General features: G+C 44.9%; 1 protein-coding gene across 1 annotated transcript in view; it reads right to left on the minus strand.

Annotated features, from left to right (window-relative positions):
* Window positions 1-447: 447 nt before the first annotated feature.
* Window positions 448-21,114, minus strand: part of LOC147736721 (uncharacterized) — a 75,597-nt gene continuing 54,930 nt past the window's right edge. Inside the window, exons 3-4 of the mRNA XM_086952682.1 lie at window positions 3,273-4,599; window positions 448-895 (exon numbers count right to left, since the gene is read on the minus strand). Coding sequence (XP_086808808.1) covers window positions 448-895; window positions 3,273-4,599 — 1,775 coding nt within the window. The remainder of the gene's footprint in view (window positions 896-3,272; window positions 4,600-21,114) is intronic.

Raw genomic sequence — 21,114 nt, forward strand, 5'->3', positions numbered from 1 at the left:
GCCTCAGTGATGTATGAAGTGTCTGCGCTTCGCAACGGAGTTTGCGCACTCAGGGTTATTACACTAAATGCACGTACCCTACAGTGAACATTGGCCACTAGGATTTTATGACTATAAGCCCTCGCTAAGTTACAACATTCCAGTAAATCTTACTTTGGGATAAGCAGGACATAAGATTGTTACAGTGAAAATGGATCCATCTTGTTTGTATTAATTGGTGTTGTAGAAACGTTCGTTTTGAGTGAAGTACCTGGCAGAAGATGTGCCTTACCAGTAAAGCTCTTCTCACACACAGTGCAGTGATAGGGCAGCTCTCCTATGTGTGCACTTTGATGCTGTACATGGCCTTTCTTTCTGAGAAAAGTGCTTCGAAGACACTTTGCAGTGATAAGGTTTCTCTCCAGTGTGTTTGGTGTTACAAGACTTGACTTTTGATTTCAGCTCCTCTCACACACAGTGCAGTGAAAAGGCTTCTCTCATGCTTTGATGCCGTACAAGGGATACCTTATCAGCAAAGCACTTGGAGCACACTGTGCAGTGATGAGGCCTCTCTCCTGTGTGTATGCTTTGATGAGGCCTCTCTCCTGTGTGTACCCTTTGATGAGGCCTCTCTCCTGTGTGTACGCTTTGATGAGGCCTCTCTCCTGTGTGTATTAGTTGGTGCGTTCGTAGATTTGCCTTTTGATTGAAGCTCTTCTCGCACACAGTGCAGCGAAAAGGCTTTTCTCCTGTGTGTGTTCTTTGATGATGTACAAGGTCTCTCTTATTAGCAAAGTGCTTGGAACACAGAGTGCAGTGATAAGGCCGCTCTCCTGTGTGTATTAGTTTGTGCTTTAATAGATTTGCCTTTTTATTGAAGCTCTTCTCACACAAGGTGCAGTGATAAGGCTTTTCTACACATCGAGCAGGCCACACGCTTGACGGGATCTTTTCCAATGACGAAAGGTTGACGATCAAAGATTCTATCTCTCTGTCATGGTCCGATCACCTGGCCGTTCCATTTGAGCTAGTCTGCCCGCTCATTCAAACATCTAATAATACTTCGAGCAAAAAGGAAAGCCGCAGGAACTTCAAAAACATCTCAAACAGCTCCTTTACCCCGTTGGCACTCAATTTGTCTTCTCCTCAAGGGAAAAGTGTCTCCACGGCAGTCCTACAGTTTGAAAAAACAGTGACTGAGGCATTGGATGAATTAGCCCCGAGCCGATTATGCCACCGAGCCAGAAAAAGGCCCTCAGCCCCCTGGTTCTCGGAACACCTCAGACTCCTCAGACAAGAAGTGAGGAGGCGGGAGCGATTGTGGCACTCTGGTTGGGATCTAAAGGATAAGGAAGCCCATAAGACTCTGCTGAGGAAATATAAGGCCCTGACTACCTCTCTGACGTCGCCTAAAGAGCTCTTCAGAGTAGTGGACTCCCTTATAACCCTCCAAACCCCAGATCCCATAGTAGCTTCCCAAGAGCTGTGCAATAATATTGCCTCTTTTTTCCAGTCAAAATCCTAGACATCTACTCCGCCTTGCAGCTGCAAAGATCTCTCATCAGTGGGCCTCCCGCTTTGGGGACTATGGACCATGCCCCTGCAGAAATACCTCCTCTGGGTACTCTAGACTCTTTTCCCCCCTCTTTCTCTGGAGGATCTGGATAGCCTCCTCAACAAAACGAAGTCTGGCTCACCCCTGGATGTATGCCCCCTCAGGATTCTCAAACAGTGTAGGGATACTCTCCTGCCCCCTCTGGTTGACATAATGAATAGAGCCATGAGGGATGGCCATTTCCCCACCCAATGGAAAAATGCGGTGGTAAAACCTTTACTTAAAAAGGCCTCTTTGGATCCTGCGGTTCTAAAAAAATTTCGGCCTATATCTCTGCTTCCAGCTCCAGCAAAGATGCTGGAAGCACATCTTAACAAACATCTTGCCGCATTTGTAGAGAGTTCGGGCTGTCTTGACTCATCCCAACATGGTTTCAGGAGGGAACATAGCACCGAGTCGGCCCTCACCATAGTGCTGGATAATATCCGCACGCGTGTCGATGGGGGCCAGACTACCCTCCTGATCCTTTTGGATCTGACGGCGGCCTTCGACACCCTCTCTCCCTCAGTGCTAACAGCTCGGCTGAGGGAGGTTGGGGTTCAGGGCTCAGCCCTAGATCTACTCACTTCTTTCCTCAGTCATCGAATGCAAAGAGTGAAGTTGGGGGAATATCTATCTCCATCCCTGCCTGTGCAATGTGGGGTCCCCCAGGGGTCGGCTCTTAGTCCGACCCTATTCAACATCTATGTGACCCCACTTGCCAGGCTTATTAGATCTTATGGGATGGAGATAGTATCCTATGCGGACGACACCCAGATCCTTGTCTCTCTCTCCCAGTCTAGCGTGCCGACTGCCTCCAACTTTAGATCTTGCATGGAGGCAGTCGGACAATGGATGATTCACAATTCATTGAAACTGAATGGAGAGAAGACGGAGGTGATGGTGTTTGGAGGGAAAGATGACGTATGGTCATCTTCTTGGTGGCCAGACTCATTAGGAGCCTGCCCCACCCCTACCTCCTCTGCTAAAAATCTTGGGGTCACGATTGATCCTGCCCTCAACCTGGGCAAACAGGTTAGTAGAACCATCTCTACCTGTTGGGGCATCATCCACATCCTGAACAGGATAAGGCATTATTTATCACTGCAGGCAAGGAAACAGCTGGCAGTTGCCCTTATTGGTTCTCGTCTGGACTACTGCAACGCGCTGTATACTGGACTGAATAAAGGTCTACTGCAGCGCTTGCAGGTAGTCCAGAATGCTGCCGCCAGGTTTGTGCTGGATCTCCCCAAACGTGCCTCAGCTACAGCGGCCAGAAAGCTGTTACACTGGCTCCCTGTTGAGGATCGTATCCATTTCAAGACCCTGTGTATGACCTATAGGGCCCTTGCTAAAAATAGTCCCACTGGTGTAGGATCTATCCTGTTCCGCTATACTCCCTCTAGGGACTTGCGTTCCTCTAGCAGACTTCTCCTGTCAGTCCCTCGTTCTAGAAGAGCTAAATGGGGTGGCAGGGCTTTTTCCACCTTGGCGCCCAAGTGGTGGAATGCCCTCCCACTGGAACTAAGATCCCTACCCACTCTTCAGGCATTCAGAAGCGCTCTGAAGACGCGTCTCTTTGTGCGGGCCTATCTATAATGGTGTTAGGCTTATAAATTTGGATATGTTTTGTTAGGCGCCTTGATACTTTCGGGTTATTGTTTGCGCGATATACATTTTATTCATTCATTCATTTTCTCCTGTGTGTATGCGTTGATGGTCATGGAGATGATGCTTTAGAGTGAAGCTCTTTGCACATACAGAGCAGTGATAAGGCCTCTCTCCACTGTGTACACTTTGATGCCGTACGAGGCCTCCCTTTTGAGAAAAGCGCTTTGAACACACAGTGCAGTGATGAGGTTTCTCCCCTGTGTGTTTTCTTTGGTGCTTTAGTAGATTTGCCTTTTTATTGAAGCTCTTCTCACACAAGGTGCAGTGATAAGGCTTTTCTCCTGTGTGTATGCGTTGATGGTCATGGAGATGATGCTTTTGAGTGAAGCTCTTTGCACATACAGAGCAGTGATACGGCCTCTCTCCACTGTGTGTTCTTTGATGCTCTACAAGGCTTCCCTTCTTAGCAAAGCGCTTTGAACACACAGTACAATGATAAGGTTTCTCCCCTGTGTGTTTTCTTTGGTGCTGAAGTAGAGTTGACTTTTGACTGAAGCTCTTCTCACACATGGTGCAGTGATAAGGCTTTTCTCCTGTGTGTACGCTTTGATGAGGCCTCTCTCCTGTGTGTACGCTTTGATGAGGCCTCTCTCCTGTGTGTACGCTTTGATGAGGTCTCTCTCCTGTGTGTACGCTTTGATGAGACCTCTCTCCTGTGTGTACGCTTTGATGTCGTACAAGGCCTCTCTTATGAGCAAAGCGCTTGGAACACACTGTGCAGTGATAAGGCCACTCTCCTGTGTGTACACTTTGATGCTGTACAAGGGTTGACTTACGAGAAAAGCGCTTTGAACACTCAGTGCAGTGATAAAGCTTCTCTCCTGTGTGTACAATTTGATGCCGTACAAGGGAACGCTTATCAGCAAAGCGCTTGGAACACAGAGTGCAGTGATAAGGCTTCTCTCCTGTGTGAGTTCTTTGATGCAGTACAAGGGTCGCCTTCTGAGCAAAGCGCTTGGAACACAGAGTGCAGTGATAAGGCTTCTCTCCTGTGTGAGTTCTTTGATGCAGTACAAGGGTCGCCTTCTTAGCAAAGCGCTTGGAACACTCTGTGCAGTGATACGGCCTCTCTCCAGTGTGTGTTTTTTGATGCTGTAAAAAAGTTCCCTTTTGAGTGAAACACTTTTTACACGTTTCGCAGGGATATGGCCCGAGGCTGGTGTGTCCTTTTTTGTGCCTCACAAGAAGTGTCTCAGTGATAAATCCTTTCTCACACACATTACAGGCAAAGCGTCTCTCCTTCATGTGCATTCTGCGCCGTTTCTTTAAGTAGATATTTTGAGTAAAATTCATCTCCCCTCCGGAACCTTTATGGCTTTCTTTCCCATTCATACTTTCTAGATGTGATTGTTGTTCTGCAAAATAGAAAAACAATTGAAAATTACATGAAGAAAATATTTCTTGAAAAAGCTGCATTGATATAATATGGAGAAGTGAACAGTTACAATTCAGGGGAAAAAATGTATGTTCTTGGAAAAAGAGTCACACTTCCCTTTGAGACACAAATGGAGGCTAGTCCTCCTACACAAAGTGCAGTGACCTAGTCCTGCAGCAGGAGCATGCTGGGAAATCAAGTGATTCACAAGAACCACTGTTGGACATGGGGTTTCTGGTTGGCTAGGGTAGGCACCTAAGCCAGGCAGAATCCTCCACTCTAGTCAGGGTAAGCCAGATACACACCTGAGATAACCTGCGCTCACCCTCTGGTAGCTTGGCACAGAGCAGTCAGGCTAGTTTAAAGATGCAATGTGCAGAGCATTTGTGCAACACACTCGCGCAGTAACACAGTGAGTAAACCACAAACAGGAATCCACGCTGGATTATGTAAAAATAAATTCTATATTGTAAATCAAACAAGACCAAAATGACTTAAATCACACCGTTAGTGCAAATAATGCAGGTTTGACAGAGAAAAACACACATTACTATGAAAACATAGGTCACAGCGCACCTGAGCTCCTATTACACTTCATACGGTAACTGTAGTGAATGTGGTTGAAGTGATTGCATTTAGAAACCAAACGTACAGCGCAGGAGCACCTACTAAACGCTAAACAGTAATTGAGCTTGAGTCTTCCAGCAGTTCTCCTCTATGGACGGCCTGTGCCATTCTTGAGGTCATCTCTAGAGCAGAGACAATGCTGGACAAGAAATGCCGCTCAAACATGATAGTTGCAGGGGTTTCCTCTGTGGTTGAGTGAGGGGGTCAAACAGTAACCTCAAAGAATAGTGTTCAAAACACCTTCGAGGTCGAGCTTCCCCAATGCAGAATGCTGAACAGCTTTCTTTAGAGTTCTCATGAGGCGTTCTACCAGGCCATTGCCCTGGGGTCAAAGGGGAGTGCTTTTTTGATGCTTTATATTGAGGTGATCTAGAACGTTTGTGAATTCTTGACTAATAAAAGGTGAATCGTTGCCAGATTTTAAGATTGTAGGTACAAGTCATGACGCAAAGATGCCATCTAGGTTTTGAATAACCCTGCTCATGTGTAGTGGATGAAAGTTCTTCTACCAATGGAAAATGGGAGTATTGATCAACAATAACTAGAAGATGATGTCCATTATCCAGAGGGCCATAAAAAATCAATAGCAATTCTCTCCCAAGCATGATGGGGCAATTCTGACATAATCAAAGGTTGCCGACTAACTTGAGATGAAAGGCAGTTGCATATGTGACAAGTCTTCAATTCTTTTTTGACCTTTTCGACAAGATACGGAAGCCGGACTCGATCACGGAGAGCTCTCTTAGTGGCAACTATTCCTCGATCTCCTTCTTGGGCAAATTCAACTACTTGTTGTCAGAGACTTTGGTGAATAACAATCCGTGTACCTTGCAGAATGAGGCCTTCCTGCGTTACTGAAAGTTCATCTCTTACATTTCTGAACTTCATATACTCGCTGTCATTAGTGAGAGGTCTAGAATACTGGTTCCACAACTTTTAATCTTGACATGCCACTACCTTAGCTCATAGCAGTGGCAATTTGCTCTAAAGACATGGCAGTTGGTGTACTCGATTTCACAATAAATTTGATGTAATCCTCCACTGTCTTAGATGGGGCACCAGGGCATAATCAGCCAGTTTCTGATCTTTCCTTGGACGATGAAGAATCGTTTAGTTGTATTCTTGTGACCTCAAACCCCAGCGCTCAATTCTAGGAGGCATTTTTGATGTGGGATTGCCAAATACCATCAACAATGCTTGGTGATCAGCCACTAATGTGAAGGGCTTTCCATACACAAACACATGGAAATTATTCACAAGCCCAAACCAGTGCCAAACGTTCTTTCTCAGGATGCGAGTAAGCACGTTCAGTTTGTGACTGGCTCTTATTGGCATGTACCACGATATGTCTCCTGGCATTTGGCGGTCCGTCGTGCTGTGCAAGGATTGTGCCTAACCCGACAGGGCTAGCATCAACTACAACCTCTGTATGGAGTTTGGGATCAAAGTCGGGCATTTCAATGGTGCTCTCAATGGCTTGCTTGATTTTTTGGATGTTCTTCTCACACTCACGTGACCAATGAAAGACACATACTTTTTGGTTAGTTCTGGTGCAATGACCATAGTAAAGTCTTGTATGTATCTAGAACAGTAATAGACCGTTCCAAGAAAAAATCGTAAGATGGAAATACCTTTTGGGGGATTTGCACTGGACAATGCTTGTACTCTAGATGCATCAGTTTTCATACCCCATCACAAAAGACATGGCTGAAGAATTTCAAGCTTTTCTTGTGGAATTCACATTTGTCGGCATTCAGAGTTAAGGCTGCATCATTCAGGAAACGACATACTTGCATGAGAGTTTTGTAATGCTCTTTCTGTGCAGCCCCACAATACCAATATATCACTATAGTTAAATGCATTTACTACAGGCTATATGATAAGTCAAATGAGGACTTGGAAAAGTTCTGCAGCAGAGGATCTACCAAAACTCAATCGATTGTAGCAAAACAAACCAATATGCGTAGAAAAGGTTGCAACGGAATTTTCTTCAAGTTCCAATTGGTAAGATCCTTTATTTAGGTTGAGTTGAGAGAAGAACTCTGCGCCATTCAATTGAGTTATTATATCAGCAATGTGCGGACTGTGAGGTTTCTCTCGCTCAGTTGTCTTGTTGGCCTGATGCAGGTCAACACTTATGCGTACAGCTCCTTCCCTGTCTCTTTTAGGCACTGTTACAATGGGAGAAAGCCATGGTGTCGGACCAATGGAGCATTCAATGATGCCACGTAGAAGTAAAAAATGAAGTTCCTTTTCAACAGCTTCTTGCAAGTGAAACACAACTCGTCTGTCTTTGATGAAAATTCTCATTTAGGTGTATCCTTACTTTCATTGTTTGACTTTTCCCGACCCATGAAATAATGAAGGAAATTGACTTACAATTTCTTGAGGAGCATTCATAGTGTAGTTCACTGATATCAGTCCCATGTCAGCAGCACTGTGGAAACTCAGCAAACAAACACTTGAAGCTGTTCCTTGAAGTACATGAATAGGCGCATTCACCACAGTTTTCTTCTGTTTCATTGTGGCTACAAGTTTTTTATTTGACTATTGAAGGGCGTAGAGGCAGCCCATGAGTATACTTTAGTCTTTGAATTCGTAAGTTGTGGTACCGGGGATAATTTGCGATACATCTCCAGCGGCATAATATTTATCGACGCAGAGCTGTCTTAATGTTGAATTGTCTTCATTTTGGTTTTCTACTCACATTCGACTAGCCCCATATGTGCATGACTTTTTGAAGTAAACATCAATATTGCACAATTGTCATTGCCCCTTTCATTGTAAACAGACACGGAGGAATTCTTTCTCCATGATTTAGATGATGATCAACTTCATTTTGCGTCGATTTGCCTCAATTGGTGTGACCGGGAGTACGTCGAATGTCACTGATGTAGCGTTTGGTCAGCCATTTTGTCTTCACGCTGCAACGCACTTACTTTTACTTTTGCGTTGGAAGTCGTCACAAAATGATTTGCATTACCACAGTCTATGCATATCTGTCCAATGGCGGGACATTTACCTTCGTGTGGAAATGACAGTCCATATCTGTAACGGGTTTTCTTTTTCTGTGGAGACAGGACATTGTGTCCCTCGGCCTTGTACCTTGGCTTACTTTTCGTGCTCATGACCGACGCACTTTGTAGAAACTCCTAAAATAATCACTAGATGGTCCTTGTGATGCCATCCACGTCTTCCGGCTGTGAAAGTTTTAATCATCATGTGCAGTCAAAACAAGGCGGCAGTGACCTCCTTCTCAGATCAAGGCCCCTATTAGACAATGATCCCACCTTTCTGTACCTCATATAAATTACACACATCTCTGCTGAACAATCAAGATGTCTCCTGGGGTTCATGAAATACAATACCCAACTAGTGCTATGTGAGCAATGAGGGAAAAGTTAGTTTCTGCTGATGAAATCTCCTCCCATTTAATTCCTCTACTGTACAGGAACCTTTTGATGCTGGGGAAGAATACGGGTCACTGGCTGACCAATTATGTTTCCTAAATTGATCTCTGTGAGCGTAGAGGTGTCATAAGGCTCTCAATCTTTAAATACAATATTAAACAATATACATCTCATAACCCTTTTATCAGAATAAAATCATTAACATCTGAATTCAGAGTTTGGACCCCAAATTTGAAAAAATCCTAAAATAACGGACTGCTGCAGTCACTACCAGTCCAGAATTTATGATTTTATGTACATTAAATTGTAGGGCAGGGACAGCTGCAGGCAAAAGACTTTTGTAGAACACAAATGTCACATGAGATATGTTTGGCTGGGCAGAATAATCCTACTGTATGGTCTTCTGCCTCAAGCGCAACTAGATACTACAGTCAGCTTGTACTGTGCAAGAAACTAAGGTTTGGCAAATCCCTACTCCCTCCTGCCAAAGGGTTAAAATGTTCCATTTGAACAATGAGGGAAACACTGTTCTAGCAGCATGTGGAATGTTTTATGCCAGCAGACGTTCCATCCAATCAAAGGGAAAATACTTGAGGGAACAACTTCAGGTATATGAATTCTTAAGTGCACCTAATTTCAAATAATTCAACTGCCCGTATTGTAGGGATTCACCCAGCATAATGTCCCAGGAGTGGCGTAGGAGGCTGGATATCACCTCCGACCCCAATACTTTTTAAAAAAAGGTTGAAAGAAAGCAGTTCTCTTTATTCATCTAAGAAGAGAATAATTTGTCTCTTACGGTCACAGCTTCTGCGGATAAGCCGGCAAACAAGTCACCACTATACCTAAGGACCTACATTTTTCAGACTGCTGAATGACCCACCAACACCCTCTATGATACGGGTAAACAAAGAAGAGAGAGAGAGAGACAGGGCAGCAGAAAAAGAGACAGAAGGAGGAAAGACGGAGAGCATATATATACCCGAAAGGAGCGAGACAGCCAGGGATGCAGAAACGATAAAAAAATACAACAGCACCAGAGAGGCAAATGACCACTTCAGAGAGACGGCCAGGGATTAGACAGAAACTTATGACATCACAAGGAGAGAGTCAGCCGGGGCATCAGTCGTTAGAGGAGACACTACTCGAGTCCTGACACCAGGTGATTACACTGCCAAACGAGGAGAGACGCTCTTGAAAAGGGCACAGTGGAGCAGAGCATCGGGGAAACAAGCACAGGAGTGGTGCATGCGTGCTCGAAAACAAGGCCGGGAGTTGTGTGCGCGTACGTACGCTAAAATAAAATAAAAAACATGCGAGTGGTGCGCACGCGCAACGTCAAAAGTGAAAGCAGGCTGGCTAGTGGTGTGCGATGTGCGCGCACCATGACGAGAGAGGAAAGCCAGATTGCACCTCTGCTCGTAACTGTGTGCGTAACTGCACGCTCTATGCTAGACAAAAAGCTGTGGTCGGCTTTTTAAAGCCCACACACTAAATGTCTTGTCAGTGCAGAGCATGCGCTGGCTCAGGCGAAATCTGGAAAGGAGGGCATTTCGGCCGATTACGTTCCATCTCCGCTCCATCGGAGTTCCCTACTCCTGGGGTCATCCCTTCCACTTGATCATCTGCTTATACGGAATGATCCACCACCTTTGCTCACCCAAGGAGGCCTGCCAGCTGTTGGACATTCCGGCTGAATGCCCAGAGCGGTCCCCTCTGGTAAGGGGTGGGGAGACTAGAAGACCTTGGGTCGCTCCCCTGCTCGGGTCCGTCAATGGCAGAGAGCGCCGGGCAGTGTTGGCATCCCTCGGTGAGGATTCCTCTAACCGATCATAGCCCTGATTCTTGTCACATTTCCTGATCACTGTTTTTGATATGAGCCTGCTCTCCTTCCGGCCTTCTCTCTTTATCTTTCTGAATGGATGGTGGGCCCTGGCGGGTTGGTGGTGCGAGGTGGGGTGTCAGTGCCTCCTTCACCTCTCTCTCATGGTGCTTTTTGCCCAGGACATTGATAAGGTTTACTTCGTTGTGTTGAACATTTGTTAGGTTTGCATTGGGATGTTTGGTCTCCCTCCACTCCTGGGTTCCCCCGGGGTAGGTCTCCAACAGCTACACCACGGTGCCACTTGCTTCACGGGCTACCACACTCCCCCAGATTACAATTGCCTCTAGATTCACATTATAGTCCCTTCGATGGCCCCGGATACTCAGATCATCACACTAAATGTGAGGGTCTCAACAACCATCTTAATAGGCGCGCCATCCTCTTTTACCTGGAGCATTCCGAGGCCCACATTTGCTTCTTCCAAGCTAGCGACACCTATAGGCTCCACTCCAGGGCGTTCCCCCACCAGCTCTGCTCTTCCTATTCCATCAAGTCAGTGGGTGGCCATCCTTATGTCCTCCGCCTTCCCTGGAAGATTGGTCCAAAACAGGCAGAAATCTGGGGCAGGTTATTAGCCTACTCATTTTCGCTGGGATAACACACCCCTACAGTGGGCTCACTGTTTGCCCCAAATGATCGTCAGGAGAACTTTTTGTGCTGGGCGGTGGCCGAGTTGACTAGGTTGACACATCGACTGTTGCTGAAGGAGGGCGACCGTAACATAGCCATTGACAACGCAATAGACTGCTCGGGTCAACGTCAGGGACAGTCTGGGGCTCTCTCACGGGAACGGACACAAAAGCTGGAAGAGATGGGCCTGATAGACATCTCGAAGGCTATACACGCCACCACTCGGAATTACATATTTACTCCCACTCCCATAAGACGTATGCGAGGATAGATTACTTCCTGGACCATTCTGGTATCGTATCTCATACCTAAATTGACAAAAATTTGCCCGTTCACTGTCTGACCATGCAGCGGTTGTTCTCATGCTTTCTCTTCCATCCACCCGCCTTCCACCCAAGACTTGGCATCTCTGGGACACGCTCTTGCATCACCCTGCTGTAGTCCAGCAGATTACCACGGCGCTCAGGAACTTCCTTGACACTAATGACAATCCTGGACCTCGATCACCACTCTCTGGGAAACCCTGAAGGCAGTGATTTGGGGGGGAGGGGAGGGGGAGGTTATCGCGCTTACCTCAGCTGATAATAAGATAAGCAGGGACAAGCGGGCCAACTCTCACAACAGGTCCAAGAACTGAAGCATATCCCTCAATGGACTGATGCCCCCCGGATCTGGCAAAAGCTCGAGACTGCGCACACTCAGCTGTCCGGCATTGACTTAGACAGAGCAGAACACGCGGTGCTCTGAATGCGACACACCTTTCATGTCCTGGGTAATAGATATGGGAGGCTGCAAGCCAAAAGGCTATATATCGCCCAAGGGCAGTCATCCAGAGTCTCGGTGGTTGGTTCAACTGAGACGGAGCAGCCTGAGAACCTGTATATAGCCGAAACATTCCACCAATACTACGCAGACCTCTATGAGGCGCAGGCACTCACCCTGGGAGCCCTTACCTGTTACCTCCGGGAAGCCGCAACCACCAGACTAGCACTCGATCAGGCTGTGACTCTGGACTCCCATATACGAGTTGAGGAAGTGGTGTCTGCTATCTTCCAGCAAAAGCTGCTTAAATCCTCAGGATCAGAAGGGTTCTCCACTTTTTTTTATAAGACCTTTTGTGCCATCCTGGCTCCCATACTAACCAGAGTCTAGAATGCTGTTGGGGTTTGCTCCGTGCTCCGTCCGACCATGCGGGGGGCTTCTATCATCGTCATACCCAAGACTGGCAAGGTCAAACGTCACTTTGCCTCTTATAGGCCGATTTCCTTATTGAACGTTGACCTTAAACTGTTCACCGGGATCTTGGTCTCAAGATGGACCCCTCTTCTGCCTGGCTTGATAGATCCAGACCAAGCGGGGTTTGTCCTTAATCCCAAATTTGGCGACTGTAGGAAGGTGGCTACCTGACTATTATTACCCCAGATTTTTTGCCTTGTGTTTAGCTGGTTTTCGACTTAGTTGGCCTGGTTCCCTGCTAATCAGGGCCCCAGGCTATCTGCTCTCTCTGTAAAATGGATTCCATGTACCCTAGGTGCATAACTAGATTGGCTTGGGTCACCTTATCAGCCCCTGTACAGCGCACTATAGGTGCCCAGGGCATAGGTGCATCCAAGGCCTACCAGGGGCTGCAGCATATCTTTTGCCGCCCCTGGCTGGCTATCTAAAATTGACACAACTGGCTGATCACTCAGCTGGGGAAAGGTGGTGTAATCACCCCTTGCTTAGATATAGTATGCCTATATCTAAACCTAACTGGACACATATAAACCTGTGAGTCACTCCTATGGAAGGCCTCATCAATCCTGGAGGCAGAGTGCGTGGTTTAATGTGAGATGGAGCTCTGGCATGAGCTGGGCCTGTCTGAAGCTGTCGGGAACAACTCCCTAAGCTGATCCGGGATAATGCCATACCATATACTATTAAGTGCCTTATAATCCTCGCGGTTATATAGCAACTTTGGTTTGGCTTTATCAAAGCATGTCGTGTAAGGTGTCATACGATTTGGAATACTAGTCCCTCGACAGTTCTGTCGACGGGGATAGCATTCCACCCTTCTAGGGGGAGAAGACATGTTACTTTGCTGAAACGCGGTTGATTTTTAAAAGAGCCTCAGACCCACAAAATGGATGCTTCTGCCACAGACACAAGTCTGACCTCCTGCTGCCGACCGAAACTCAGCAGAGGAGGCCTGGACAAAGGGTTTCCTGTCGCAGGGAGGTGTTACACCACCCCAGACAGGAGATAGTGGATTGTAGTAGGGAGGTTTGAAAGAAACCAGACACTGCCTGGGGAGCACAAGGCTGCCCCTTGCATAATCCGGCCAAACCGGTTCTGGGGCACACCAGCCCCTGTCCCAGTGCGGCCTGGATCAAAGGATAGGGGTGTATCCACCCCCTTCCTGGGTCCCACCCATAGGAGGGGACCTAGCAGGTAATCCAGCCCCCTAGATTGGTATAAGAATGGGAGCAGTGCCAACGCACTCAGATTATCCTGATGAAACATTTGAAACGAAACTCTGGACCCTTCGACATCCTACTCACCGTAGAAGACTGAAGAATCTCCCTTGTGGTCAAGGAGTGACCATCCTGTGCAAACAGGCACCATCCAGCACCTCGACGTCTGCTTTGTTGCAGTTCCCGCCGGAACTCGAGCGACAGAGATCGACGAGATCAAGCTTGCCTGCCTTCTTACAGCCCGATCCACAGTCCCTGCAGAGCTGAGACCCGTGGAGGCGACCGGAAGCGTGGGGCACGCCATCTTGAAAAGACCACGAGATGCTGACAGTGCAGCCCACGAGTGACCCTCGCAGCTGTACACTGGGGTTTGAGAAGCCCCAACCCTGAGCCACTCTTGCACCGAAGCTCACCCCTCTACACTCGATGAGTGCTGCGTGGGGCCCTTCTGCTTTCTTTGGCTCAACGCGTTGGCCCGGTCACTTGCCAGCTGGCTTGTGGCCCCTGTGCCGACGAAAACCTAAAACCGACTTGCTATTCTGGTTGCTCCAGACTTGCACCAGCTCCTCTGAAAAGGAGCACCCGCTCTGACCCCCCTGGTCCGAGTGAGAAGCAATCTTCCGGTCCTGTGTGGATTGCTCTTGCCAAGTGTTGTTTGCTCCAATCTTGAAGCCGACTGCGCCGACGGTGAGAGCCTGCGTGGGACAGATCGTGACCTGCTCCTGGACGTCGCAGATGCCCCAGAGCCCACATGACAGCAGAGAGAAGCTCCTCGACAAACACCTGATTGCGCCCAACATTGCCTGGTTCCGTCCTGGTTCCACCCTGGTCACTGCTGAGTGGCCCAGACTCTGTCCCCTCTGCTTTCAGGTACTTTTCTACTCTGATCCACCCTTGGATCACACCGGACACTTCTCCTTCACATCGCCTGCAGCATCTTCAGCTTCAAGCACCAAGAGCCTGCGTGTCAAAACCCGACGCCACTTCGACCCTATGAACCCGCTTCCTGTGGGTGAGGTAACATTGCAACGCCGGTGTTCCCACACTGGTACACACCTCGAGGGTCTGTGTCTAAAGTTTGGTTCTTCTAGGTTCAGCGGAAGTGTCCTTAAACTCTATTTGTGTAACTTTTACGCCAAAATGCCAGATATCAATTAAAATGTACCATAAACTTGAAAAAACAAGAACCTCAGATAGTGTGTTGAGTTATAAAAACAGTATATAATTTATTACAATTTCACAATAGGTTAAAAACATTTTGTGCAATAAACGTGCCCATAGGCTATCATGGTATTAAAAACAATAGAACATTGCAGATTAAGTAAAAACCATAAATGACAGGGTTCACAGTTTTGTTGGTGTTGTCGACGCAGCGTTTCGGTGAGTCTGTGATACCACCTTCTTCAGGACAAACAATTCTAAGAGAGAACATTTGAAATTAGAGAACATCCCTGTGTACATTTTAAAAAAACACTTTTTTTTCTCTTTCTTCTTGTTACATTAAAAACCATGGTATTGGCCATTTGCTTTTTTTCATCAGGGCACATAACATTCAACACACTTCAAGGGGAGAGCCTATTCATACAAGATCTGGTTATATACGGTACATTTTCTTGTAGGCATTTTGAACTATATTTCTACATCCTGGGGTCTTATAACCAGGTGACTTAAGGTCACCTATTCAGTAGCTTCTAAATGAAGGTTTTTTTCGAAGCGTACCTGTGAGTGATTGTAGAAGATTCCTCTTTTATTCAATTCGAGGAATGTTTTCATGCGTAATATATTATGTAGGGCTTCTGGTGTCTTACATTCCAGTAAGCATTACCTTAAGAGGAAGACATTTATATTCCCATTACTGACAGTCTTTTAGGTGTCTGAATTCTCTGATTTTAGGCGCTGGCCTTATATATCACGTGTAAATTACCTTCTTCAATTTTGAGCTCTATCTTGTAGAGGATACCGGAGGGGCGCCACCGTATTATGTCTTGATCCAACTGTTAAAGATAAGACATGTGATGTCATGTGTGTTTTCTATTCTGCCACACCTTGTTTTACCATATACTTGGGTATCCAATACTACTTCCCCGGTCTTATAGTATCAGTGCTACTCACCTATATTTTAAAATTTCCTTTATTCTCCTTCTTTTGGGATGTAAGGAGCACGCCACTGGATGCCTTCAATTCTGCCTGCAGCGCGGAGTATTGTCAATCAAGGTTGTTTCTAAATTCAACCTATATGGAGTACATAATTTTTGCCAAAATAAATATATTTAAACGCTTACCTAGGATATGTAGTTTTTTTTAATATTAAAATAATATATTTATTTCTAAGGCTTAAAAAGCTTGCAATTATGTCTGTTATTTTACAAAAACGTGTTTTATCACACTATGTCTAGAGCCCACAAGAAATTGCTTAAATTGTGAGCTGTTTCCTTTTTATAAAAGGGAGGCCAAGAGTATGTTTTAGTAAAACCTAATAGTCAGCGGTACGTTAGTGATTTAAAAAAGCAAGGAGGGTTCACACTGTCCAAAATACAGTTACTGCTAATCAGTATTGCCGCTGTTGTCATTTTCAGAAGTCGGCCGATCTACCCAATGTTGGGCGTCTATTCTATTTTGTAGCGCTTACCTTCTAATCAGTAATCGGCCTCCTTGCTCCCCTCTCGTTCCTTTCCACATCCGATCGCATGAATGGTGATGCAGGAATGATCTCCTATGTTTGTCGGTGTCTTTTAAACTGTGAAATTCCCGGGAAAATGGTAATTGGGTGACGTAGGAGCCCTATTGTCAGTGGCTCGTTTGTGTGGCCTATTCCTAACGGACTACAATTGTAGTTTTATCGCACATTGCCGCGTCAGTGGCGCGTCAGTGGCTCTTTTTTTATGGGTTATCAGTAAGGAACTACAATTGTAGTTCTGTCGCGCATTACCGCGTCATGATAGCCGCGGATCGCTATGCTTGTTATTGTAGGATCTGTCAGGTTGATGTAAACAGACACATGACCTTTGGAACATATACTGGGTAGTGTATTTATCACCAGCTTATATTCCGAACTGCTACAGATATCACATAAGGGAGTTAGTATCGGAACGTGAACGATGTGTTTTACATTTTATAAATGCGTGGTTTAAAGTATGTTATCTTAGTCTGCGAGTTTGTATACATGCCCGCCGGGGGGCATATCATTTCTTATTATGTCTTATTATAATTTCTTAGTACTATTCCGGAGCGGCTCGGTTTTATGGAAAACTATGTCAATGTAGAAATGTTTACTATTTCCTGCTGAGATAATTGGAAACGCAGGAAAGCCATGGTGTACTCGGCTAACTCATGAATTTGTCAAAAGTGGGTCACTTGTTCGGGACGAAGGAAACCGTCATGAATGACGATTAATGTTTATTCGGTTGGATTTTGATTTTATGTCTACCGGACTTGGGTATATACAAAGAAAGGAATAATTCAGCATATTCTTGTTTAAGTCTATGTTACTGCCGGGTGCAATAATATCGACAGTCACTCCAAACACCTCATTCTAGTAGTTTATGGAGATACTTGACCATGACTGTAGAGTTGTTTGACCACACCGGGGGGGGGTTTTGGTTAAAGTGCTCGATAATAAGTTCACTGCAGAATTCTTTCCCAATCTTCCCTAGAATTTAATCCATCATTTACGGAATTAAAGCGGGACATGTAAAACTGTTCACGTTTTTTACGTTTAGTATTTATATCACCCCCTCTCATGTTCTGGGTGATGATTTCCAGGCCGCACCATTTCAATTCTTCAATTTTGTGGCCTGCTGTTTCCCAGTGCTCTGTAAGTGGAGCTCCTGGTTTTTTACAGCGGATTGCCGATTTGTGCTCATTTAGCCTAATTCTAATTTCTCGTGATGTTTCTCCAATATATATATAGTCACAAGGGCATTTGATTAGGTAGATTAAGTTTTTAGATCTACAGTTTATGAATGATTTTATATGATGTTTTGTTTTCTTGTGTTCAATCTCTTTGCCCTTAATCACATTGACGCAGTTAGAGCATTTGCTGCATGGGAATGTACCAACCGGTAGTGGATTGTTATCCACAGCTCTTTGGGTTTGGGTAGTTTCCCTATATGTGTGAACTAAACTATTCCTTATAGTTCTATTTCTTCTAAATGCGACAGAACTACAATTGTAGTTCCTTACTGATAACCCATAAAAAAAGAGCCACTGACGCGCCACTGACGCGGCAATGTGCGATAAAACTACAATTGTAGTCCGTTAGGAATAGGCCACACAAACGAGCCACTGACAATAGGGCTCCTACGTCACCCAATTACCATTTTCCCGGGAATTTCACAGTTTAAAAGACACCGACAAACATAGGAGATCATTCCTGCATGACCATTCATGCGATCGGATGTGGAAAGGAACGAGAGGGGAGCAAGGAGGCCGATTACTGATTAGAAGGTAAGCGCTACAAAATAGAATAGACGCCCAACATTGGGTAGATCGGCCGACTTCTGAAAATGACAACAGCGGCAATACTGATTAGCAGTAACTGTATTTTGGACAGTGTGAACCCTCCTTGCTTTTTTAAATCACTAACGTACCGCTGACTATTAGGTTTTACTAAAACATACTCTTGGCCTCCCTTTTATAAAAAGGAAACAGCTCACAATTTAAGCAATTTCTTGTGGGCTCTAGACATAGTGTGATAAAACACGTTTTTGTAAAATAACAGACATAATTGCAAGCTTTTTAAGCCTTAGAAATAAATATATTATTTTAATATTAAAAAAAACTACATATCCTAGGTAAGCGTTTAAATATATTTATTTTGGCAAAAATTATGTACTCCATATAGGTTGAATTTAGAAACAACCTTGATTGACAATACTCCACGCTGCAGGCAGAATTGAAGGCATCCAGTGGCGTGCTCCTTACATCCCAAAAGAAGGAGAATAAAGGAAATTTTAAAATATAGGTGAGTAGCACTGATACTATAAGACCGGGGAAGTAGTATTGGATACCCAAGTATATGGTAAAACAAGGTGTGGCAGAATAGAAAACACACATGACATCACATGTCTTATCTTTAACAGTTGGATCAAGACATAATACGGTGGCGCCCCTCCGGTATCCTCTACAAGATAGAGCTCAAAATTGAAGAAGGTAATTTACACGTGATATATAAGGCCAGCGCCTAAAATCAGAGAATTCAGACACCTAAAAGACTGTCAGTAATGGGAATATAAATGTCTTCCTCTTAAGGTAATGCTTACTGGAATGTAAGACACCAGAAGCCCTACATAATATATTACGCATGAAAACATTCCTCGAATTGAATAAAAGAGGAATCTTCTACAATCACTCACAGGTACGCTTCGAAAAAAACCTTCATTTAGAAGCTACTGAATAGGTGACCTTAAGTCACCTGGTTATAAGACCCCAGGATGTAGAAATATAGTTCAAAATGCCTACAAGAAAATGTACCTTATATAACCAGATCTTGTATGAATAGGCTCTCCCCTTGAAGTGTGTTGAATGTTATGTGCCCTGATGAAAAAAAGCAAATGGCCAATACCATGGTTTTTAATGTAACAAGAAGAAAGAGAAAAAAAGTGTTTTTTTAAAATGTACACAGGGATGTTCTCTAATTTCAAATGTTCTCTCTTAGAATTGTTTGTCCTGAAGAAGGTGGTATCACAGACTCACCGAAACGCTGCGTCGACAACACCAACAAAACTGTGAACCCTGTCATTTATGGTTTTTACTTAATCTGCAATGTTCTATTGTTTTTAATACCATGATAGCCTATGGGCACGTTTATTGCACAAAATGTTTTTAACCTATTGTGAAATTGTAATAAATTATATACTGTTTTTATAACTCAACACACTATCTGAGGTTCTTGTTTTTTCAAGTTTATGGTACATTTTAATTGATATCTGGCATTTTGAGGTATATGATGACTATACTCGGGTGCTAACACGCCAATTGACTCGGGGACTTTCCTCGTCTTTCCCTACGTATCCTCCTTGTCCCCTAACACAGACAAAAGGAGACCTCCCTTTCTGTTTTTACTTTTACTGTAACTTTTACGCACCATTGACATTGCATTGGTGCAAGCCGCGATTTAAGCGCTGCACCCGAATCCCGCGGGCTTTTCCAGACTTCAGCATTGCTTGTCCCGACTGCTCCCAGCGATTCCCTAGGCCCTAGGCCTAACCACTGTTCGATTGGTATCTCTTATACCACTTTTTCAATATATGGTTTGAGTGGCCACCCACCCTCATCCATAATTGTGCAACTTTGTATGCTATACTGTGCTTTTGATTTAACGCTTGTGCCCCTTTGCTCATAAAGAGTACTGTGGATTAATTTAGAAATAAATACATATATTTTTATAATATATACTTGTGTGGTGTCCTTTCATTTGATATTACAGGACTGTGATTGGTAAAACAGCTCGCTTAACACGACCTCTTGGGTTAAGCCTTTAAGGCTGCTTAGTCTATGCTACCACTAGGATAGCTTGTCTAATAAGGTTGACTTACAACCAGACACCATAAGGGATTGTTTGGACTGATACAAGGTGGTTTCAGAATTGGAAACATCATATATCAGGCCAACTTCTCACAGCGACAATATGAAGAGGCTACTCCATATTATCGATAAGGCATAACGCTTTGATATAGAACGCATGCTTTTATCTATTGACGCACAAAAGGCTTTCAATGGGGTTCATTGGCCCTACCTGAGAGAAACCCTTCGCCACTTTGGATTTCCTAATCGGTTTACTCCGTGGGTCTTGAGCAGTTGCATACAGCCCTCTGCAACAGTGCGAGTGAATGGTTATACCTCTGCCCCTTCCCAATCCATAGAGATATGAGACAGGGCTGTCTGCTGTTTCTCCTCCTCTTCGCCCTGTATATGGAGCTGATGGCAGCCGGCAGTCAGGTAAGCAGTTAACGTCATCACCCATCTGCTTTAAAAAACTTTGTTGGAAACAATGGCACTCAAGTGAAGCCTTATCGCGGTAAAAGTCAAAAGATTCACTACTTCGCTAGTTGGTGAAAATAAAGGTCAATCCGTCCTAGTCCCTACTGAATCTCTGTCTAAACGACATGGCCCAAAACTGCTCAATTAATGTTTTGAACAGACCTCTTAAAAGAACAATAGAACGTTAAGAGGTCTGAATCACAACCAGTGATGTCGCACTGAGTCATGCCAATTGAAAGATACCGTAGTCCATGTGAAAATCGATTATCTTGAGTCTATGAATCTTATCCAACAGTCTTCAAAGCAGCCTCAGCTGATGCAGTCTCTTAATTGCAACAACTGAACAGAATTTTTTCCAGATGAACCTTTCAAGCCCAAAGGGGAAACCCTTGACGACCATAAGCCATGAATACAAGCTCAAAGTGTGCCCTCAAAGGTTGGCATACCCTGATCTCTATCTCTAGTTACCACTGAAACTTTCATGAGTCACATTAACATTTTTCAAGAAT

The sequence above is a fragment of the Lissotriton vulgaris genome, chromosome 1_2 (assembly GCF_964263255.1).
Source record: "Lissotriton vulgaris chromosome 1_2, aLisVul1.2, whole genome shotgun sequence".
Lineage (NCBI taxonomy): Eukaryota > Metazoa > Chordata > Amphibia > Caudata > Salamandridae > Lissotriton > Lissotriton vulgaris.